General features: G+C 52.9%; 8 protein-coding genes across 8 annotated transcripts; 5 read left to right on the top strand and 3 right to left on the bottom strand.

Annotated features, from left to right (window-relative positions):
• Positions 1–792: 792 nt before the first annotated feature.
• Positions 793–1,846, top strand: N7459_010058 (HIT family protein; the record flags this gene model as incomplete). The annotated part of the gene is made up of 5 exons (XM_056949226.1): positions 793–832; positions 962–1,044; positions 1,238–1,306; positions 1,485–1,577; positions 1,706–1,846. The coding sequence occupies 5 exons, from the start codon at positions 793–795 to the stop codon at positions 1,844–1,846; spliced, it is 426 nt and encodes a 141-aa protein (XP_056796451.1).
• Positions 1,847–2,282: 436 nt separating this feature from the next.
• On the bottom strand, positions 2,283–4,225 carry N7459_010057 (CRAL-TRIO domain-containing protein; the record flags this gene model as incomplete). The annotated part of the gene is made up of 4 exons (XM_056949225.1): positions 2,283–2,776; positions 2,833–2,932; positions 2,998–3,039; positions 3,092–4,225. The coding sequence occupies 4 exons, from the start codon at positions 4,223–4,225 to the stop codon at positions 2,283–2,285; spliced, it is 1,770 nt and encodes a 589-aa protein (XP_056796450.1).
• A 474-nt stretch (positions 4,226–4,699) lies between these two features.
• On the top strand, positions 4,700–5,569 carry N7459_010056 (DASH complex subunit DAM1; the record flags this gene model as incomplete). The annotated part of the gene is made up of 4 exons (XM_056949224.1): positions 4,700–5,020; positions 5,101–5,152; positions 5,231–5,282; positions 5,353–5,569. The coding sequence occupies 4 exons, from the start codon at positions 4,700–4,702 to the stop codon at positions 5,567–5,569; spliced, it is 642 nt and encodes a 213-aa protein (XP_056796449.1).
• A 33-nt stretch (positions 5,570–5,602) lies between these two features.
• N7459_010055 (uncharacterized protein) lies at positions 5,603–5,812 on the bottom strand (the record flags this gene model as incomplete). Its single annotated transcript, XM_056949223.1, has 1 exon — positions 5,603–5,812. One exon carries the CDS (start codon positions 5,810–5,812, stop codon positions 5,603–5,605), a length of 210 nt encoding a protein of 69 aa, XP_056796448.1.
• Positions 5,813–6,544: 732 nt separating this feature from the next.
• Positions 6,545–8,408, top strand: N7459_010054 (uncharacterized protein; the record flags this gene model as incomplete). The annotated part of the gene is made up of 7 exons (XM_056949222.1): positions 6,545–6,596; positions 6,676–6,909; positions 6,968–7,099; positions 7,151–7,476; positions 7,536–7,964; positions 8,025–8,234; positions 8,295–8,408. 7 exons carry the CDS (start codon positions 6,545–6,547, stop codon positions 8,406–8,408), a joined length of 1,497 nt encoding a protein of 498 aa, XP_056796447.1.
• A 681-nt stretch (positions 8,409–9,089) lies between these two features.
• N7459_010053 (40S ribosomal uS14 domain-containing protein) lies at positions 9,090–9,796 on the bottom strand (the record flags this gene model as incomplete). The annotated part of the gene is made up of 4 exons (XM_056949221.1): positions 9,090–9,377; positions 9,489–9,621; positions 9,673–9,696; positions 9,759–9,796. The coding sequence occupies 4 exons, from the start codon at positions 9,794–9,796 to the stop codon at positions 9,090–9,092; spliced, it is 483 nt and encodes a 160-aa protein (XP_056796446.1).
• Positions 9,797–10,879: 1,083 nt separating this feature from the next.
• N7459_010052 (uncharacterized protein) lies at positions 10,880–11,569 on the top strand (the record flags this gene model as incomplete). Its single annotated transcript, XM_056949220.1, has 2 exons — positions 10,880–11,193; positions 11,242–11,569. 2 exons carry the CDS (start codon positions 10,880–10,882, stop codon positions 11,567–11,569), a joined length of 642 nt encoding a protein of 213 aa, XP_056796445.1.
• Positions 11,570–16,050: 4,481 nt separating this feature from the next.
• N7459_010051 (Ytp1 family protein) lies at positions 16,051–18,020 on the top strand (the record flags this gene model as incomplete). The annotated part of the gene is made up of 4 exons (XM_056949219.1): positions 16,051–16,324; positions 16,385–17,346; positions 17,420–17,791; positions 17,850–18,020. The coding sequence occupies 4 exons, from the start codon at positions 16,051–16,053 to the stop codon at positions 18,018–18,020; spliced, it is 1,779 nt and encodes a 592-aa protein (XP_056796444.1).
• Positions 18,021–18,802: the final 782 nt, after the last annotated feature.

The raw sequence follows: 18,802 nt of genomic DNA, 5'->3' as shown, positions 1-18,802 counted from the left end.
GCTATACAGCTTCGGAGGAGTAGCGGTTTTAGGCTGTGTAGACTTGAGGATGAGGGAACAACCAGATTATATGCCGCAGACGTTTGGATGTACTGGTATCATCCAGGTTACTCAGTGTGGAAATGCACATACCTAGCGACTTCCTGGGATATGTATATAATATAACTACAGCAAAGGGTCACTACTCAGCCCAATCTAGTCGATGAAATGACACAAAAGCTCCCTCGCAGTATGTCTCGAGGAAGATCAAAGTAGGCGATTCTCGTTAGGGAGCAAATATGAGTTCTCTTAGACCGTTATTGTCATCTCTGTTGGGGGAAGTTGGCCTCTAAATGACACGGCCTCTTAGGTGCTTATGTGCACTCACTACCACGATCATCGAGGCCCAAATCTACCTCCGCGACGGGAAAATGCAGAAAAAAAAAAAGAGTGAGAAGCCAGACGGAGTCGTCATGCTAGTGACACCAAAAAAAAACAACAATAAAACGACGGCTATGTCGTAGCGTGTGATGTCCAAAGATTGCATAGAGGAGTATTGTGGGCAAACCACGGCCATCTCTGGTAAAAGGCAAGAAATGGGTTCTGTACTAGCCTGTCCCACTCCTCGCAGAAGAGACATCTTTTAGTTTCTTAACCCCCTTCTGATCCCTCCTGGTCACCCGTTCGATTCCCGCCCGGCACGTCTTTTTTTCCCACCTTTCCCTCCCCCGCATATGACGCAGCATCGCATCTCCCGCGCAAGATTATTATTCATTCCCTCGACCGATCGAAAAAAGCAGGGCCACATTCACCATGTCCTCTGCCGCCTGTATTTTCTGCAAGATCATCAAGGGTAAGCCATTACGCTCCTTCACCATCTAGCCATGCACTACTATTCACCATCCCTTCAATATCGGTGTCCCATCCAGCCTCGTCATCGGAGCCATTCAAGCAAGCCGCTAACATACTCCTTGGTGGGCAGGGGATATCCCCTCCTTCAAGCTTTTTGAAAGCGACAAGGTCTTTGCCTTCCTCGATATTCAGCCACTCAGCCGTGGCCATGCGGTGAGTCTCTGCTTCGCGTCGGCGTGTTCTTCCCCGCGTCGGCGCCCGCGGAACTTCATTGTCGATAGTGCGGGTTTGCTCTGCACCGAGACTTCTCTGCCACCAGAAGAGTCTTAAGATGTTTGATATAGCACCCGACTTGGACTATCATGACTGCCAGTGTCAGTAGAAGGCTGACTCGCGACCCGAATAGCTCGTGATCCCTAAATTCCACGGCGCGAAGCTGACCGACATGCCCGACGATGACCTGCTCGAGATCTTGGTAAGTGGACAATCCAGAGCCTGTGGACTGGCGTGAAAGGAAACTGGCAGCATGGGAGCCAATGTCAATTGGCATGGGCTGGGGTTTTGAGCTCCACACACTACTCCCCAAGGTCCTTTGTATATGACGCGCGGGCACTGGAACCATCGGGCTAATTGGGACTCCTTGGGGATTACAGCCCGTGGCCAAAAAGATCGCCAAGGCCAGTGGCGCCCAGGATTTCAATATCCTGCAGAACAACGGTCGCATTGCTCACCAGGTCGTCGACCATGTAAGTTCACTCTTGTTCTCTGCTGCGGTTGATCGGGCAGCTACTAATCCAAATGGCGACTAGGTTCACTTTCACATGGTATGTTATCTATCGATGCTTACCTTGACCGAATACTTTCTCGCCTGAAGAGAGTTCACTTGCATATGCTGATCTCCCTGCAGATCCCTAAGCCCAACGAACAGGAAGGTATGAGCATCGGCTGGCCTGCTCAGGCAACTGACATGGACAAGTTGAAGGCGCTCTACGAGGAGATCAAGGCCAAGATGTAACGTGTTATTCTTCCGCATCCCGTAGATCTATTAGGTGTCCATATAGCTTCACACTCGCTCTGAGTGGCAAATAACTGGGAGAGATGTTTGATATTGTCGAACTTCGAGCTATGAATTCCAGTTGTACGATCGGCGCTCTTGTTTATTGCATCCTCTTCCGCTGCGTGCAGTAGTCCTAGTGACTGACAGTATTGACCAAGTCACTCAGTAGCGTTTCTACAGGCAATGCAGCGGGTTGCCATATATCGAGATTCTCTGTATATTCTCTAGTAGATTGTCCAGGACCCCCAATATCTAACTCGTTATATGCTACAAAACCCATGCAACTCCCACAGATCGAATCAAAATCTAACACATAGCCCCCCAGAACGGAGGAAAATATACTCAAGTAGATCAGATCGCTGCCCACAGCCTTCTCAGTGGTAATTGCAGCTGCCTATGCGGTCGTTTGGCCCTCCTTTGCGGAGGACGCTTCGACTTTGTCTGCATCAGGGTAAAACTCAATCCTACCTCCACCTTGAACAATCTCGGATCGGTCGTAGAGAGAGCGCGCTCGAATATACGGATCGAGCTGCCAGTACTGATAGCGCAGTTGCTCAATCAGATCCTTACGCTTCTCCACGGCAGCGGAGAGGGCTTCGGATTCTTTCTTGAAGCTGGCACGAATCCATTCGACGGTGACGTCTTGGATTTCTCTGGCAAGCGTCTGGCGCTGAGCGATCAACGAGTCCCGGGTTTCGGTGTCGTCCATCTTGGCATTCTCGCCGTCCTGAACCTCAGCATATTTGTACTCCCAATTCTCATCTCCCTCCAGCTCTTTCGGGATGCGACTGGGTGGGATGAATGCTTCCAGGTCCTGCCGGTTCTTCGTAAAGTGGATCTTGGCTGCGACTACCGGATCCAGCCAGCCCTTGATGATGCTCCAGATGCCTGCCAAGCAAATCAGCATGATATTCACAAGATCTCAAGTAGAGGGATGTACGGACTGGAAAAGATCCACGGTGCTTTGTGGATGAGCACAGATCCCAAGGACTCGGGATAGTTGGCTTCGAAGCACTTTATCATGAATTTTACTGGCGTATAGTCCTGTAATCCCCAAAACAGAAAAAGTCAACGGCCTGATGTCCTACAGAAAAGGATAGGAGACTGACCATATTTGCCATACTGAAGTCGGTCATATCGAATACGATCGTCTGTCGTCATCAGATCCGCACGTGAGACGAAAGGTTACGCGACATGGCTTACCGCAGTCTCAACCGGAGGCGCCAACAGCAACCGGGCCGTTTCAATCGTATATACCGTGAATCGCTCTAGGGTATCCACTTCCTGCTCAGAGGCCCGGTGTAGCCGTACGCGAACGACACAAATTGGGCGACCAAACCGATCAACACCATGCAGGAAACTCTTGCCCATGCGCATCTGGTGCAAGAACTCCTCGCCCTTTTTCTTCTCTACGGGGTTAGAACTCTGCGACTGCTTGAGGGCGAGGGCCTCGCCGTTGGCCATGACGTCGTCGTCCACATGGACATCCTGCAGGCGCCAGCGCATGGTGGAGATCATCATGACCAACGCTTTCTTGAGATCCCACTTGCGTGCGCGCAGGAATCGCAGCAGCAATGAATCCGGGTGGTCCTGTTTCACCATGTTCCAGAACGCCGTCCTGATCTCTTCGGGCGACAGATCGGCCAGCGCTTGCTGGAAGTCCTTGGATTGCCCGTACTTGTCATCCCCGTCTGTGATATTGATGGCGCTTAGACTTGAGGTGACGTCGTTCGCCGAGGAGATGCTTCTTGCATCGTCATCGTCCTCGTTGCCACGACCCCAGAGTCCCCATCGGCGCTTGGATTTCTTTTTCTCTTGGGCTGGGCTGGGTGGTCTGGCATCACTGGCACCACTGGCCTGACGCAGGTCCAAGACATCGAGGTTGACGCCAAAGACCTTGAGAACGAGGACCCAGAATTCCTGCAGCTTGGTCTCTTGCTCCGAGGTGAGGTTCCCGACGGTGCCGGGAGCCGGTTGGATAGGCATGGTTTGGAGGGTATCAACGACGCCGAGGAAGGGTTCTTGCCGTGGGAGCCGGAGATGCAAGGGCGTTAGTTCCTCAGACTGGGGAGACCAGTAGCGATGCAGCCAAGCACCACCTCCGACGGCGAGGACGGCGAATGTGAGCCAGAAAGACGAGGCGTTCCTCGGGTCCTCGGACGGACGCGTGGCGTAGGGTCGGGGAGGTGAATGGGACCCAGGTCGATGGGTGGAATTGAAGGCCAGCTGTCTACCGGCGAAGGCAGAGACCGAGACCGATGCAGACACAGACGCACGGAGAGGGATAAGGTTGGCCGAGGGGGGGATGCGACGGCGCGGAAGGCAACAGACCCGCATGTGGCGGGCGCCGGGGGATGTCTTAGTCAGAGAATGGTCTGCAACCCTGGAAGGTCTGTCCTTCAGATCTAGAGGGTCTCGCCTGGGTCCGAGGAGAAGGGCAGAGATAACGCAGAATTGGGATTGGAGGGAAGATGAGGCGCAGCAGATGGCGGAAAAGTGGATTCAGCCAGGATAATCGAGGACGACAATGCGGGGAGGATCAGAGTTTGGTACTCAATGTGCAAGAGAAGGATAATGATATGATTGCCGAGGGATCTATAGTTGCGGAATCGGGTCCAACACGGTGAAATGCATATGTCCCACCTACTAACTGCCGAGGTGTCGTGTGCACTCGCGGCGTTGGGGTGAAGTCATCGTTCATCCACGTAGCGCAACGCCGTTAAAGCCCGATCGTCCCTCCACCGCCTTCTGCCCACTCCTCAAACACAAAGATCAATTGATCTCCGGAGTCGATCTCGATCTGGATCCAGCATGGATGGAGCCTCTGCACCCCGATCATCCTCACGCCCGAGGCCCTCCTCTCGTCCCACAACACCCTTGCGGCCCAGCTCGCGTTCGTCACTCCGGGAAGCCCACGGCTACGGCCACAGCATCAGCAATGCGGGATACACGCAGCCCGCCATCAACGCCCTGGAGCCGCAGTTTGCGGAACTTGCCGACTCCATGGCAGATCTCGAGGCCAACTTCATGCACCTGCAGCTGATGCACGAGAGTTTGACACGCTTCAGCGAGAGTTTCGCCAGTTTCTTATACGGCATGAACATGAACGCGTTCTGCGTGGATTTCCCTGAGGTATGGCGGACACGCGTTGAACTGCGCACGAAACACCCGCGACGAGAGGAGAAGACATGTTGACTGACCTGTTGCTCTAGGCCCCGATCGCCGACTCATTCAGGAGAGCCAAACAGGCAGAGGCACAAAAAGGTACGAAGGATGTCAAGCGCCTGGTGGCATGGTGGCAGTGGGGTTAGTTTGCTGGAAGTTGGCTAATGCCTCGAACAGAGGCAGAGAACGAACCAACCCGACCGGCCGACGATGGCGAAATGACTTTCTTGTGAGTAGGGGCCTGTCGATCGATCCTGCGTGAGACGAACCATGTTCATTGACTCGACGCGTCTCTATAGAACTACGGACACCTCTTTTGTCGAACACCCACCCAGCACCACTTCCTCCAAGCCGACGTCGAAGTATTCTGCGCCAACCCGGGGGACCACTCGAGGCACAACCCGAGGCACCACTCGGGGCACCACGCGTGGCTCAGCGACGAGCCGCTATGCGACCCGGGGAGCTTCCACTCGTGGACGACCAAGTGCACTGCCGCGCGGACGAGGCGTACGGTGAGCCGAGCCATCGGGGTGTATGTCCAGAATCGACCTAAATGTGCACCGGCCGGGACTTGCGCGGAGCAGTAATAGTTATGGCCTCTGTAGGAGAGTGCTTGCGCAGCTCTCGCATCCCTCTTTCCATCTTGGGGAGGGTTGAGTTGCCCACTGCAGATGCGCGAGACTCGGCGACTGCATCAAAGGCGCCCATCGCGCCGGCGCTGAGGCCCGAGGCGCCGCCGGATCGCGATAGTGTAGTCATGATCACGAAGAATGAACTGTGATGCGACCGTAGCCATGGCTGTATATCTGCCTCTCCAGAAATCTCCCCAAGTCCCTGATGATTTTTTGTGTATAGAACCACGCATAAAGAGGAGCGTAGTGCCCTTGACGGCTGAAAGGTCCGGCTGGACCTCCGATCTCTGATCCGGCGGTAAATCGGGCTCAGGCGAAAAAAAGGCCCGCCCGATGGCAAACGCTCTCCGCCCCGACCGTGTCTCCGCAACCTCAGACCAGCGTGCGCATTCACCGTCGGGTCTGTGCCTTGGTCTTTGGCTCCCCGGTTTCTGCAATCCCATTGATCGCGTTGGACATGGTTGCACCATCGCGGTAGTGAAGTGTGTGCTGCACCCTTGACAGCGCGTATAGTTCCTCCATTCACTGCCACGGCAATTCACTTGGACTGTGGGTACTATATCAACCCCCCCCCCCTGCCCTTTGACCTAGTCCCGACTGATCTTGATACAGTGCAATGCTGGCCTTACTCAGGGAAGTACTCTTGTGTTGGAATTGAGTTTCTGCACGCCCCGCAACTAGAGCCGCGTCTGCGCTGGGAGTGTTTCGTCTCTTCTTCCTTTGCTGCAGCATAGAAGGCTGGAGCCTTCGACTGCTGCAATTTGTCCCTGCATCAGATAGAACATTTGCTTACCCCCCCATTTTCTTCCCTCCTGTTTCCTTGACCCCCTATCTACCGTCTCAAGCCCACTGCTTCATCATGGCAAATCTGGATTCCATCCGCCTTTTGTCCGAAGCCGCCTTCGGCTGTGGTATGTTCCTGCCTTTCGGCCGTCACTTCAGGCCGATCTCTGTGCTTGATCGGAACCGACTCTGACACGAATGGTTTAGAACATGTTGCGACGGTCTTCAAGGACGGTCAAAATGCTGGGCAGTTCAAGAGCGGCTTCCGCAAGCATTTCGATTCCCTGGCTCCATACACAAAACCGGAGCCGGTTGCTGTTCAGACCACCGGTCTACGCACTGTGGCCTCGCTGAAGCCCAAGTATCATTGCTTGATGTGCTCCGAGATCTGTCTGAACACCGAGAGGAAGGCCCACACAAAGAAGACTGGGCATGTGTTCTGTATGTGCATGTTCTGACCGATCCAAACTCATAGCACGCTAATGCTGGTATCCCCTAGACATGGAGTCTCGGAACCGCTTTGTGTTCTGTGAGGCATGTGTCGATTTTATCTATGACCATGGCCTGGAAAGACTCTGTGCGCCTTATGGCAAGTTCGAACTTGAAGGCGAGTCTCTCTCAGTCACTAGCAGTCCTTGCATGCTAGGTCCATCCAAAGTGGCGATTGACTGACTTCTTTCAGATGGTAAAGGAAAGTGGGTGAGCGACACGGCCTCGGAGATCTACGTCAAGAACAATGCCAACAGAAACCCTTGCTCTCGTCGTGGTGCTCGAGGTGTGTGGAACATGGGACAGACATGCTACCAATCAGTCATCCTCCAGGCTCTACTTCACGACCCCACTCTGAACGCCTATTTTCTAGCTGGTGGCCATGACATTCATAACTGCAAGAAGGACTTCTGTATGGCTTGTGCTGCCACGGAGGTGTTCATGGACTTCAACAGCGGTGAAAAGACCGAGGCAGTGTCAGCCGCGACTCTTCTTTACCATGGCTGGGATGCATCGCGAGTACGTTGGCACGAAATGTCTGGATCTGCCCCTTGGGGATTAACTAATGCCTCTACCAGGAAATGGCTGGGTATCGCCAACAGGATGCCCACGAATATTTCCAGTTTTTGGTGAATGCCCTGCATGCCTGCACTCCCGGACACACGGAGAGCTACGAAACCAAATGCGAATGCTTCTTCCACCAGACCTTTTACGGCGAACTGCGCAGTAGCGTCATGTGCCACAAGTGCGGCAAAACAACTCATACCTACGACCCGATGGCCGATCTGAGTCTTGACGTCCAGTTGCAGAATAAGAAGCGCAAGCTCGGTCGGTCAAGCTCCTCGTCCACTGCCACCCTGACAGGCTGCCTTGACAGCTTCACGGCAGTTGAAGATCTGCACGCAGACGCAGCATACCACTGTGAAAAATGCGGCAACACCCCCCAGCGAGCCTCCAAGCGTCTGCAAATCCGCAAGCTGCCCGCTTTCCTTTGCATGCAACTCAAGGTTTGTCTCCAGGGAACTTTCTCCTTTACATATGATTCTAACTTCACTTTCCCACCTCAGCGGTATGAACACAACTCGGCCTCCTCCGAGAAAATGGATGGCCATATCGACTTCCCCCTGACTCTAAATATGCTCCCCTACACCGTCAAAAAGGACAAGGAGCGCATTGACACGTCCAAGTACATTTACGATCTGTCGACCGTTGTGGTTCATCAAGGTACTATGGATACCGGCCACTACTATGCCTACACTCGCGTGACAGGGGACAAGGTTTGTCTCGGGCCCTCGGTCGATATTTGTGAAGCATGGTTACTGACTTTCACCGTGTAGTGGGTCTTGATGGACGACAACAAAGTCACTCCTGCGAGTGTTGCAGATGTCCTGCGACAGGATGCTTACCTCCTGTTCTACGGTATCCACTCGATCGACTCAGACAGGTCTTAAGAGACACTCGGTCTTCTTGGGTTTTGCAATGATGAATATCGTAGAGGGAAGGATCAGGATTCTTTAATTTGTATGATGTACATAGCGGGAGAGGCTACCACAAGCAATGTGTCCATCACGGTCGGATCCGCTATTCGTGTAAGATGCGTCGACGTGTAGGACTTGGCACCGCCTCTCCACTGAATATAGACCGGGGTAACGAGAAGCGGCGCTACGTCGAGGACGCCCAATACAAACCAAGGCGCACAAGCATCCATCTAGAATTGGTGAGTACCAAGCTGGGTCGGTGTTCGAGTGCTCGAGAGTACAAATCAAACAGAGACTGGACAAAGCATTACGCAAACGAGCTCTCCAGCTCTGCAGTCGTACGCAATCGTGTCGAGACGCAGACGGGGTGGAGGACAGCGCGGATATGGGAACCAGGAAGTAAAATTCCGTCACTGATATTGGATAAAGGAAATAGGATGAGGTTCAACATGACATTCTCGTTTTCAAAACTCCTTCACACAACAACCCCAGTCCCCTCCTCGACCATTCACGACCGAGACACCAAGCAAAGTGCAAAAAGTGTTTCCTCCAGAACGAATCAACAACCATTTTTGGGAGCCGCCATACGAAAGAACGGAACGTAGGACGCATTCATAGGGCCCGACGCTTCGAAACATTCCCCCGCCCTGGGCGCTATTGAGACCGAGCGCCAAGGCACGTAAATGGATCATGGGCGCGAGCGGATCGAGAAGGGCGTAAAAAGGAAGACATGGTTTTTGTTTGGCTTAGCGGTACTGTGTGGCGAGGAAGCAGACGAGTTAGTCCCTTGTAAGTGATGCTGCGAGTGCGTCTCTCGAGATTTCGATGGATACTTGATATGGCGCCACTCTTGTCGAATCGTCCGAAGCGGAGGGAGAAACGAACCTTGTTAAAACCGATATCCGAGGACTTCTCACGGAAGCACTGACGGCAGATGTTCATCTGTAAGATAGAGCTGAGTTAGCCCACTGGAAAAAGTGGTGCCCTATCCAAAACAACCACTTGTGTGGTCTTGGAGTCAGAGAGCACAGATCTTGGGAAGGTTTCACGTACGCCGTACTTGCGGATCAGACCGGCACGGTGACCGCAGACACGGCTTATCAATCGAACAAAAATTAGCCCAAAATAGTTCCTTGCATTCCTCTCGTTGTCGTCCTTCCACAGTTGCCCATCTATCGCTTCCTTGCTGTTCGCGGCGTCTTCTCATCGGGGGAGGAATTTTAAGGAGCGAACGTACCACTGGCGGGAACCCTTGCCGTAGCTGGGAGTCATTCAGTCAGTCGGGCTGGATCAGCGAGAATTTGGGCTCGGAAGTCGACTTACTTGCGGGGACGGCTGAACCAAACGGACTCGTGAGTCATCTTGAGATGTCGAAGGGGGAGTTGACGGGGGTTGTTGACGGGGAGGGTCGTTGTCGCTGTTGAAGAAAGTCGAAGGTTAGGGTTGGGAATTCGTTAGTCGCTAATCGTTGTGTGCCGCCCCGATTGGGGAAGGCGCACAGACCAGCTCGCTTGACTGGGGCTAGTCTCAATGGGGCTGGAGTCAGGTGATCCAAGAGGCTCGGGTCGGCTATGTAATCACTCCTGGCACAGCCCTATTGGATCCATGTATAGTTAGTGTCACAACTATGACAGCGCATATTCTGGCCTTGTGGAACTCTGTGAGTTCCAAAACCACCAGATTTCCAGTATATTTGAACTCCATTTTTACCTTGCTCATTGCACGAGTGGATCTGGACAGAAAAGAGTCAACGGGGTGTTGAAGAGACCTTGACAACCTTGAAGCACTTCTAGTCAGAAGACTAGATTACGAAATGCGGCCTGGTCTCAGGATTTGTACTACGGGAAGTGCTCCTACGAAATGGCTGGGTATACTTACTGGATTTCCTTGGAGATGCCCATTCAATAACCGATCACATCGGCATGCAAGAAGCGGCATCATACAACATCAACTTTACAACTATGAGGGCTTCCCATGATCCACTTTGAAATAGAAACTCAGCTTGATGGACAGAGCGATTTATCTAGCTATGTTCCAGCGACTCCCTGGGAGTCTTCCAATCACCCAAGGACTGCCATCGACCCGCCTCTTTCCATCCAGCAGTCTTCCAATTATTTGCTGGTGCAGGAAACACATCTACAACACCTTCAAGTCTCGTATCATGTGCACACATCACCAATACATTTGCTGCCGCGTCCAACTCTTGCAAGCCGTGAATGCTTCGTATAACCTCGCGTGGGTCCTTGTCGAGACTCAAGCTGTCTGCACCCGGATATGGTAGAAAGGCTCTGTGCGGAATGAGTGCTCCTCGGAGTGAATGCTCTCAGATATACGACCTGGGCAGGGAGTCGGACTTATATTATAGGGGTTGGGTCGATCTCCTCAGGAAGAGCGACTGCCTCGGATGGACAAAATGCCCCGCATGATGACAGGAATCGGCCCCCATGAGCGAAAACATGTATTTTCCTCGCCTGGATGTTCCTCAGAAGGCCGGTCAGTCCACATATATGGCCAGTCGAGTGCCTTGGGACGTCAAGAAGGTAAAACGAGCCGTTCCCGAAGAAGTCAAAGGCCTGGAAAGCACCGATGCGCTGAGAGGATTGATCGTGGGAGACTTCCAACAGCTGCCGTCCACGAATATCACTGTCTACCAGAGTTCCCCCGGGATCTGTGGGATAAGTGCGCACAGCTTTGTGGCTGTAACACTAGGCCCAACAATGTGCGAGGTGGCTGCGGGGAAGGTGGAGGGATCATCGAGGTGATCGACGTGAGTATGGCTGGGTCCACGTCAGTACTTGGTCTGCAGCCAAGGGCTGCAAGGCATATGTATCTCTTGGATGAAGGGCTCGCCTCCAGATAATGGCGTTGATCTCCAACGGAACTCTGTGATCCAGGTGGATCTCCGATACATTTTGCTTCACTTCGACCCGGAAAAGCTTGCGATTCACTCAAACAACGGCTTAGCAATGTTTTGGCAGTCTTTGCGTACTCCCAAGTCAAAGACGATCCGTTCCTGCGTGCGGGGTTCTCGACCAGAACGGCAAATGCATCGCAGTGCAGTCCAAACCATCGATCTGGGGCGTAACGGAGTGGTCAGCGGGGTAATGAATGGACCTACGCTGTCGTATCGATGATCCGCACGTCCACTGTGAGCCCGGGCGGAAAGTCCATTTTGCTAGAGGGATCGGTGATTGATTAGGGATGCGGGGTTTCAGAGAATAGGGTGCTAGCTGAAGTGCTTATGTAGCTGTAAACCATGTGAAATTTGGAGTATATAGCCTAGTGTATCCCCAAACAAATACGCCTCGCTCAATGTTACAGCACGTGCCCGGGCGCACTAACCAAACAAGCCAAAAGACCAAAAGACCAAATATGCTGGAACGCTATGTCCTAGCATGCCCGTGGCCGATATAAGTAGCGCACATCGTTAGACTAGGGGGGACCAGTGCCCTAGTCCTAACACTCAACTGGTAAGATGTATTTTACTGTTATTTGTATTTCGATCTGAATCCTACCCCCCCCCCCCCTCTCTCTCTCTCTCTGATGTACAGTATTCAAGACACGCGAACCTACACGGCCTATTTCAAAGTCAGTTATGTTTTTTCAGTTGGTTCTTCGCATGGCCAAGTACCAGTGAGTATTATATGAGGAAGGAAATCGTGAGAAAGTCACAAGAGACAGATATGTATCTATAGGGAATAAAGTATAGGAACCATCGACTAAAAGTTGAGTGATTCTGCTACTTAACCTATAGATGCAGACCATGTATAGCATGCGCAGATATGATGCGCATACCGAAAAGACTGGGGTTGATGGAGGGAATCAACCGGTCGCTTAGTTCAAGTTATTGCGCACAAAATCCTGAGTCTCTTTGTTCTTTCTCTACCTTCCAGACGCTAATTATATTATATGCATTATTCCCATTGTTTCCCTTTGTATTGCTGCCGTATCCAGGTCCGGGCGTGCTAATCGCACGGGAAGAACCTGAGTAGTTGTTAGGACTTAGGCGTGGTTCACCTAAGCCTAACGATGCGCGCTACTTATATCGGTCCCGGGCATGCTAGAACATAGAGTTCTAGCATATTTGGTCTTTTGGCCTGTTGGCTAAGTGCGCCCGGGCACTGAGTCGTAACAGTAGTTCCGTAGTTCATTGGACCGGAAGAACTAGGGAACGCCTAAATAAGCAGATGGGCCATCGGAGATTGTGATGCCGAACATCCAGTTATTATTCTTTACAATAGTACTGATAGATATAACTATAAATATAGGTTAGGCACTAGAATTATTGCCTAGGTTGTCAGATGGCTCGGGCCCGCGAAGATGTCGATCTGTTGATTAGGGACTTAAGGTCTTAGCTACTGTTATGTAATAACATATATACAGGTTCCAGTATATATATATATATATGTACATATATAGATTGTATATATAGTCTATCCGAATAGGCCGTTACTGGGTATAGCTGCTCAATTGGACAGTTCTCTATACGCGATACGGAAATGAATGGCTGTTTGAACTAGATACGTAGAGATCTATAGGGTACCCACGCAAAACATCGGCCACGATAGTGGGGAACAGACGGGACCATAGATTACTGCACAAGACCCGTGTCACACCGTATGATCATACAGCAACGCAATAAGAAATTCTAGGGTACACAAAAATGCATATCAAGGCACACTATGCAGAGGCGATGGGATCGCAAATCTGATCGGGATGTGTCATGAATCCCAATCATATGACAGCTCTAGGATGAGGCCACCCAAAACCGGCCTTGACTCTGTGACAAACAAGCTGCTTTAACCTTGGAATACTTTAATAATGATAATAAGGTATTATTCAGTAGGCGCCGGGATCCATGAATGTGTGCCGCCAAAGTGCGTGTGCGTTGCAGATCCCCGCCTCCCGTTTTCATTATTATCAGCCGGACACGATAATCAAGATGCACTACCGGAGTTAAAGGTGCTCGAGGTCGGAAGACCGCGGATGCCGATTCGCTTACCACCAATCATTATGTAGTGAAGATCGTCGGGCTGGATGCCTTTGGCCGTCTACAGTACTGTTCAGGTTTCCTCTCACTGGTGCAGGGGACCTTTGGCTGCTAAGGTAGCTGTGTCCGAAGGAGATATTCCCATTCCTGTTAAACCCGATCATCAGAGCTAGGTCATATCGAGTGTTCTGGTTTTTGGGGTGGACATCCCTATATGTAGTACCTGGTACATATATATGAATTGAAGCGGGTCCCGGAATGATGGCTCAATCACTGATTATTGAGAACCCTGGTAACGCTGCGTCCCTGGTTCTGTCGCCAGGAACCGAGCTTGATGGCCTAGCCTCTCTATACATATATGGATGGATATAGGGTGCAGATGACGCATCCCAAGCCCTCGACTCACAACTTTCCTCGACCAAGACACACTCGGTATGGCCAAGTCGTCGCTTTTGTAGTTTGCATGTTTCCAAGCAGTTCCTTGGCAATCTCAGACCACACTGACTTGGTGGGTTCGTGGGTTGGATGCCGGGATCATGACTGAGAGCTGCCGGCCAAAACCATGGCGCCATAGTTTCAACTTGTTCAAGGTACTGCTTTGCGGGACATCATGCCAAGCACGCCGAGAGACTGCAACGGCCACCATGTAGACTACCGTAAAGATCCCATCGAAGAGAAACGCCAGAAAACATACACAAATCCACCGCTTATCGATCCCTGGGCGGCCGACAGCAAGGTTGGCGCGGCTGAGGTTGCCAAGCCAAATCTGATAATAATAATGTCGAATCATCAATATCATTACTGTAGTACATATATGCAAGTACTTGGGAACGAAGGATGATCCTTCATAATTCATGATTGGGTCCGAGGCGCCCTGGCCAAGACGCAACGGCGCATCTCGGTGGTGGTCGGGGCTTCAGCTGCAGCGGTTTTCAACGCTATCTTTATTTTCTGGGGCCAGGACCAGCTGTCTGTATGTGGGATGAACCTACAGCATGGGGGGATATGCAGTCACGTCATCCTGCATAGGGATGATTCATGATGAGCCCAAGGCATGCGCATGTGCATGTGGTTGTTGACAGGAGCAGCAAGTCTGGGGCCATCTGTACGTGCCAGAGCCCCAGCCGACCGGCCCCTACCCACTGGTGCATATGTATGTACATACATATTGCTGGCTGGACTGTTAGGCGTCCATCCCTCGACCTACAGGGTCATGCCATTTGGCGCCGTATGATCAAGTGAGAGAGGACAGAGAATGGCGCCGTTGTGGATTGGGAGCCCTGGTCGCCGACCCCATAGCGCGGCTTGGAAATGCGAGCGAGTGGCCCGAGGTGAAAAGAAGCTGGTGATGCCGGGGTCCGAAATAGGACGGGGGGGGCTGGACTGGGTCGATTTTCAGGGATCGACCTGACTCAACACAATGTGCTCTGATCTGCGGATCGCTGATTGGAGAGAGGGAAGGGGAAAGGAGGTTTCGGCCAGAGGATGCCGAGCCGGTTGGAGAGCACATATCATAATCAGAGCGGTCAAGCGGGACAGCAGATTCCCAACAAGGTAGCGATCATCTACGTCATTCGACGATGCACGATGTATCCCTTCGCGACTAGCCACTAGCACCTCACACGGGGTCGCATCGGCATCCAGCGCTTGGCTCAAGTGGCCCATGAGGTCACATATCCACTTATTCCCCCCCTGCCGTTCATGAGCTTCCCGACGTATCCGAGCCCGAGCCAAAATTCTGGTTTTCATTGGTAATGCTTGAGTGGGAAAGGAAGAGAGAAAAAAAAATTGGATGATTATAATTAATCAGAAAACACTCCCGCCAAGACTGACTCGGTATACTCCTGCATCCTACCGTGCTGGTCCAAAATGCAATGGAATACTACTGCAGATAGCTGATCTCCTGAGGGACTAAGGGAGAGGGGAAATGCTCATCGATCCTGGGGACAACTGCTGGTAGAAAGGTGCACAGCATATCAGGCCTTGGGAATCTTAACTAGCGAAAACAGGATATAGACAAGGCGTGAATCAAAGGAAGCAGCCGGCACCGACGGATGTACTGTACACGCTGTCTTGTTGCCACGCACTCTCGGCGCGCGTTTCGTTATCCCCGCCTCTTCCGAAGCTTTGGCAGCGCCGGCGAGCACCTTTTTTGTTTCTTTTTTTTTTTTTTCTGGCTTGGGTGCTCATTTTCCAGGAATCAGTTCCGGAAGCTTCGTGCCTGCCGCCTTATTAATTCCCTGTCGGCCCGCCCATGCCGGGGAGCTCTGGTTTTTATACGGCCTCCCTCCCTGCGATCTCCCGCTATACTTCGTTTTCAGCCCTACACTGAGCCTGCTTCCCAGCTCCCAGTGCTTCCCTCCCACTTCCCCCTTTCCAGAGAAACTTGGCCCCGTCGCGTGGATTGAACCTGGGCGATTTCCAGTTTATCTGGGAAGAACAAAAGAATTTGCGGGAGCTTGCAGTGACCGGGTTTGGCAGCGTTCTTACGTCACGATTCGAGAGAGCTTCGATCATTTGCGCCGATTGAAGCTCCGCCAGATTTTCTTTTTCTCTCCTCGTAACTACCGCGCAAAGCTTCGGAGTAGTCCCACAAGCTTTGGAAGCTGGTTTCCATTGCACCTGATGCATCAAATAGCTACCCGCGTCGCCGTCGCGGCGGTGTTTTTCGCGTCGCTCGCGACCGCGCTCCCTCATGGCGACGACGAGTCGACGAACATGGACATGAATATGGGGATGGATATGCATGCAAGCGCCAGTGCAGCTCAATCCACAGCCTCCGCAGTGGCTGCCAGTAGCGAGGGCCCCATGAGTTACTTTGCCTATGACAAGCACTCGAGCTCCATCATGGCGCACATCGCCCTGATGATTCTGGGCTGGTGTTTTGTGCTTCCTGCGGGTAAGTAGTCGCGTAGTGACAAGTGAACGGTAGTTCAGATGACTGACACTCTTACGACAGCGGTGATGCTGAGCATTGCGCGCTCGCGATTGGCACTCCTGTCGCAATTTCTGTTCCTGGTGACGAATGCCCTGGGGATGCTCTTCGGCCTCATCTACAACAGCCAGACCCCCGATCTCTATGAGAACAATGCACACCACAAGATTGGCTGGGTCGCAACGTGGGTGATCAGCGCGCAGGTTGTTCTGAGCTTGCTCTTTGCCTACGCCGGCCGCGGCGAGTCCAAGGCGACCTCGCGTGCAGCCTCCTTTGAGCGCGCAGCCTTTTTGCCTGTCTCTACGGACGAACATGATCACGCTTACCCCTCTGGCCCGATGCACGAGTACCGCTGGTCCCGAGACAGTGGCCAAGGCTCGGAGCCGAGCTCGTCCATCCACAGCCCAGGATCTCCATCTTGCGAAAGCCCAGCTGAGTATGATGGATTCGAGAAGCCCGAGCAAGTCCTGCCGACGACTGCTCCTGGCTCGCGCGGTTGGTTCCACCGCAGCTTCGTGGATCGCTTCCTGTCCAACCGTGTACCCGGGATGGTGTCCAACCGCGTGCTCCGTATCTTCAATGGCGTGTACAATGTGGTGGATCGGATCATCCTGCTATTTGGATTCATTGCCATTGCCACGGGCGCGGTGACCTACGGCGGCATTATGCGGCAGCGGGAGATCTTCAATGGCCTGGCCCATTTCATCAAAGGTGGTATCTTCTTCTGGTACGGCGTCCTCACGCTCGGCCGCTTTGTTGGATGCTGGGCCGATCTGGGGTGGGCCTGGAACAAGAAGCCCTCGGCCTCGATCGTCGGCCGCTGGAAGGCGAAGGTCCCCTCGGGCGAGTTTGTCGAATCGTTTGTGATCTTTCTGTACGGGATCACCAATGTCTTCTTGGAGCACCTGTCCGGCTGGGGTCAAGCCTGGTCGGCCACAGACTTGGAACATGTCTCGATCTCCGTCATGTTTTTCGGCGGCGGCCTGGTAAGGTCCATAAGATCCACTCACTGTCCAGGTGGTTTCTCCGTGGACGGAGCTAACTCTTGTTTGCTTTCAGGTCGGTATGCTCTTCGAGTCCTCGCGCATCCGTGACGCCCTAAACAACACCCTCTTCCGATCCCCCGTGCACGGCACCGGCGATGAGAGCTGGCAGCTGCCCAAGTCGCAGGGTGTGCCGCTCAACCCGATGCCGGCTCTGATCATCCTGCTGCTGGGCATGATGATGGGCTCGCACCATCAGGACAGCATGACCTCGACCATGGTCCACAAGCAGTGGGGGAACATGCTGGTGGGTTTTGCGCTGGCGCGCGGCATGACGTATGTGCTGCTGTTCCTTCGCCCACCCACCTCGTACCTCCCGGCCCGACCCCCGACGGAGATTATCTCTGCCTTCTGCCTGATGGCGGGAGGACTGATCTTCATGCTGAGTGTGAGTTGCTGTTTGTGCATTGCGAAGAAGACCAAGACAGTGACTGACTGTGCGACAGACCCGCAACGTGATCGAGGCGATGGAGTTCTACGAGCTGGATGCGATGTTCACGTTTACCGTGGGTATGGGGTTCACCGCGTTCATCATGGCGCTCGAGATCCTGGCCATCGCGCTCAAGGCATGGGCCGTCAAGCGTGAACAGCCGCAGCTCAGCTACCGCTTTCCATGAAGCGCGCACTCGCCTTCTGCTTATTCCTGTTTTGCCGTTTGATACCCCTCTACACCCGTGCGATTTGGATTTGTGATTGAACGATGTTGGGACATATGTGGGACGTATGCGAGAGCTGCTGTTTCGGGGCGTGAGTTGATATTGGAGACGGAGACGAGTGCTCGATGGTTCCCAGGATTCGGAATTGAGCATGGTCATGGATTAATGAAGTGGTAATATGACGGACCTGTACTTGGATGCCGCCTTCTGCGATTGCACATTCGTGTATGAGGCCCAAGAGATATGATATGAATGCAATGCCGTGAAGACCTGTTTTAGAAGGATGCCGATTCTAGCCTTTTGCCGACTCGGGATTAACGAGCTTAACGCCGATGTACCGTGCCGAGTACCGAGCGAGACGAGATTGTGCGATTTTCGATACAAACGCGGGTGATGATCATGATCACTCATTGACCGAGTCCATTATTGCGAAGCCGGGGTGTGCACCCACTGTAGTGCCATTCCTCCCACTCCGTGCAGTTCCCGTCGGGTGGGACACCCTACGTCCGAAGGTTGATGATGCTCGCCTTGCCGACCATGTGGGGCGCGCTGTGGCCATGGAGGGGTCAATTCGAGCGGTTGAGGAGTTCTTGTGACGATGCTTGATGATTGGATCCGCCGAGCACGAGCTCAGGATGGGACCGACACTTATATAGGAGGGGCTGCCCCGAAGACATGGCCGGCGCCTTTTACGTGCGATAGCGCTCTGATCCTGAAGCTTCCCCCTCCCCACCACCACCCCC

The sequence above is a fragment of the Penicillium hispanicum genome (assembly GCF_028827665.1).
Source record: "Penicillium hispanicum strain IBT 35686 chromosome Unknown utg000008l_segment0_segment0, whole genome shotgun sequence".
In the NCBI taxonomy this organism is placed as follows: Eukaryota; Fungi; Ascomycota; class Eurotiomycetes; order Eurotiales; family Aspergillaceae; genus Penicillium; species Penicillium hispanicum.
Note: the sequence above shows the minus strand (reverse complement) of the source record. Positions and strands in the feature narration are given on the sequence as shown.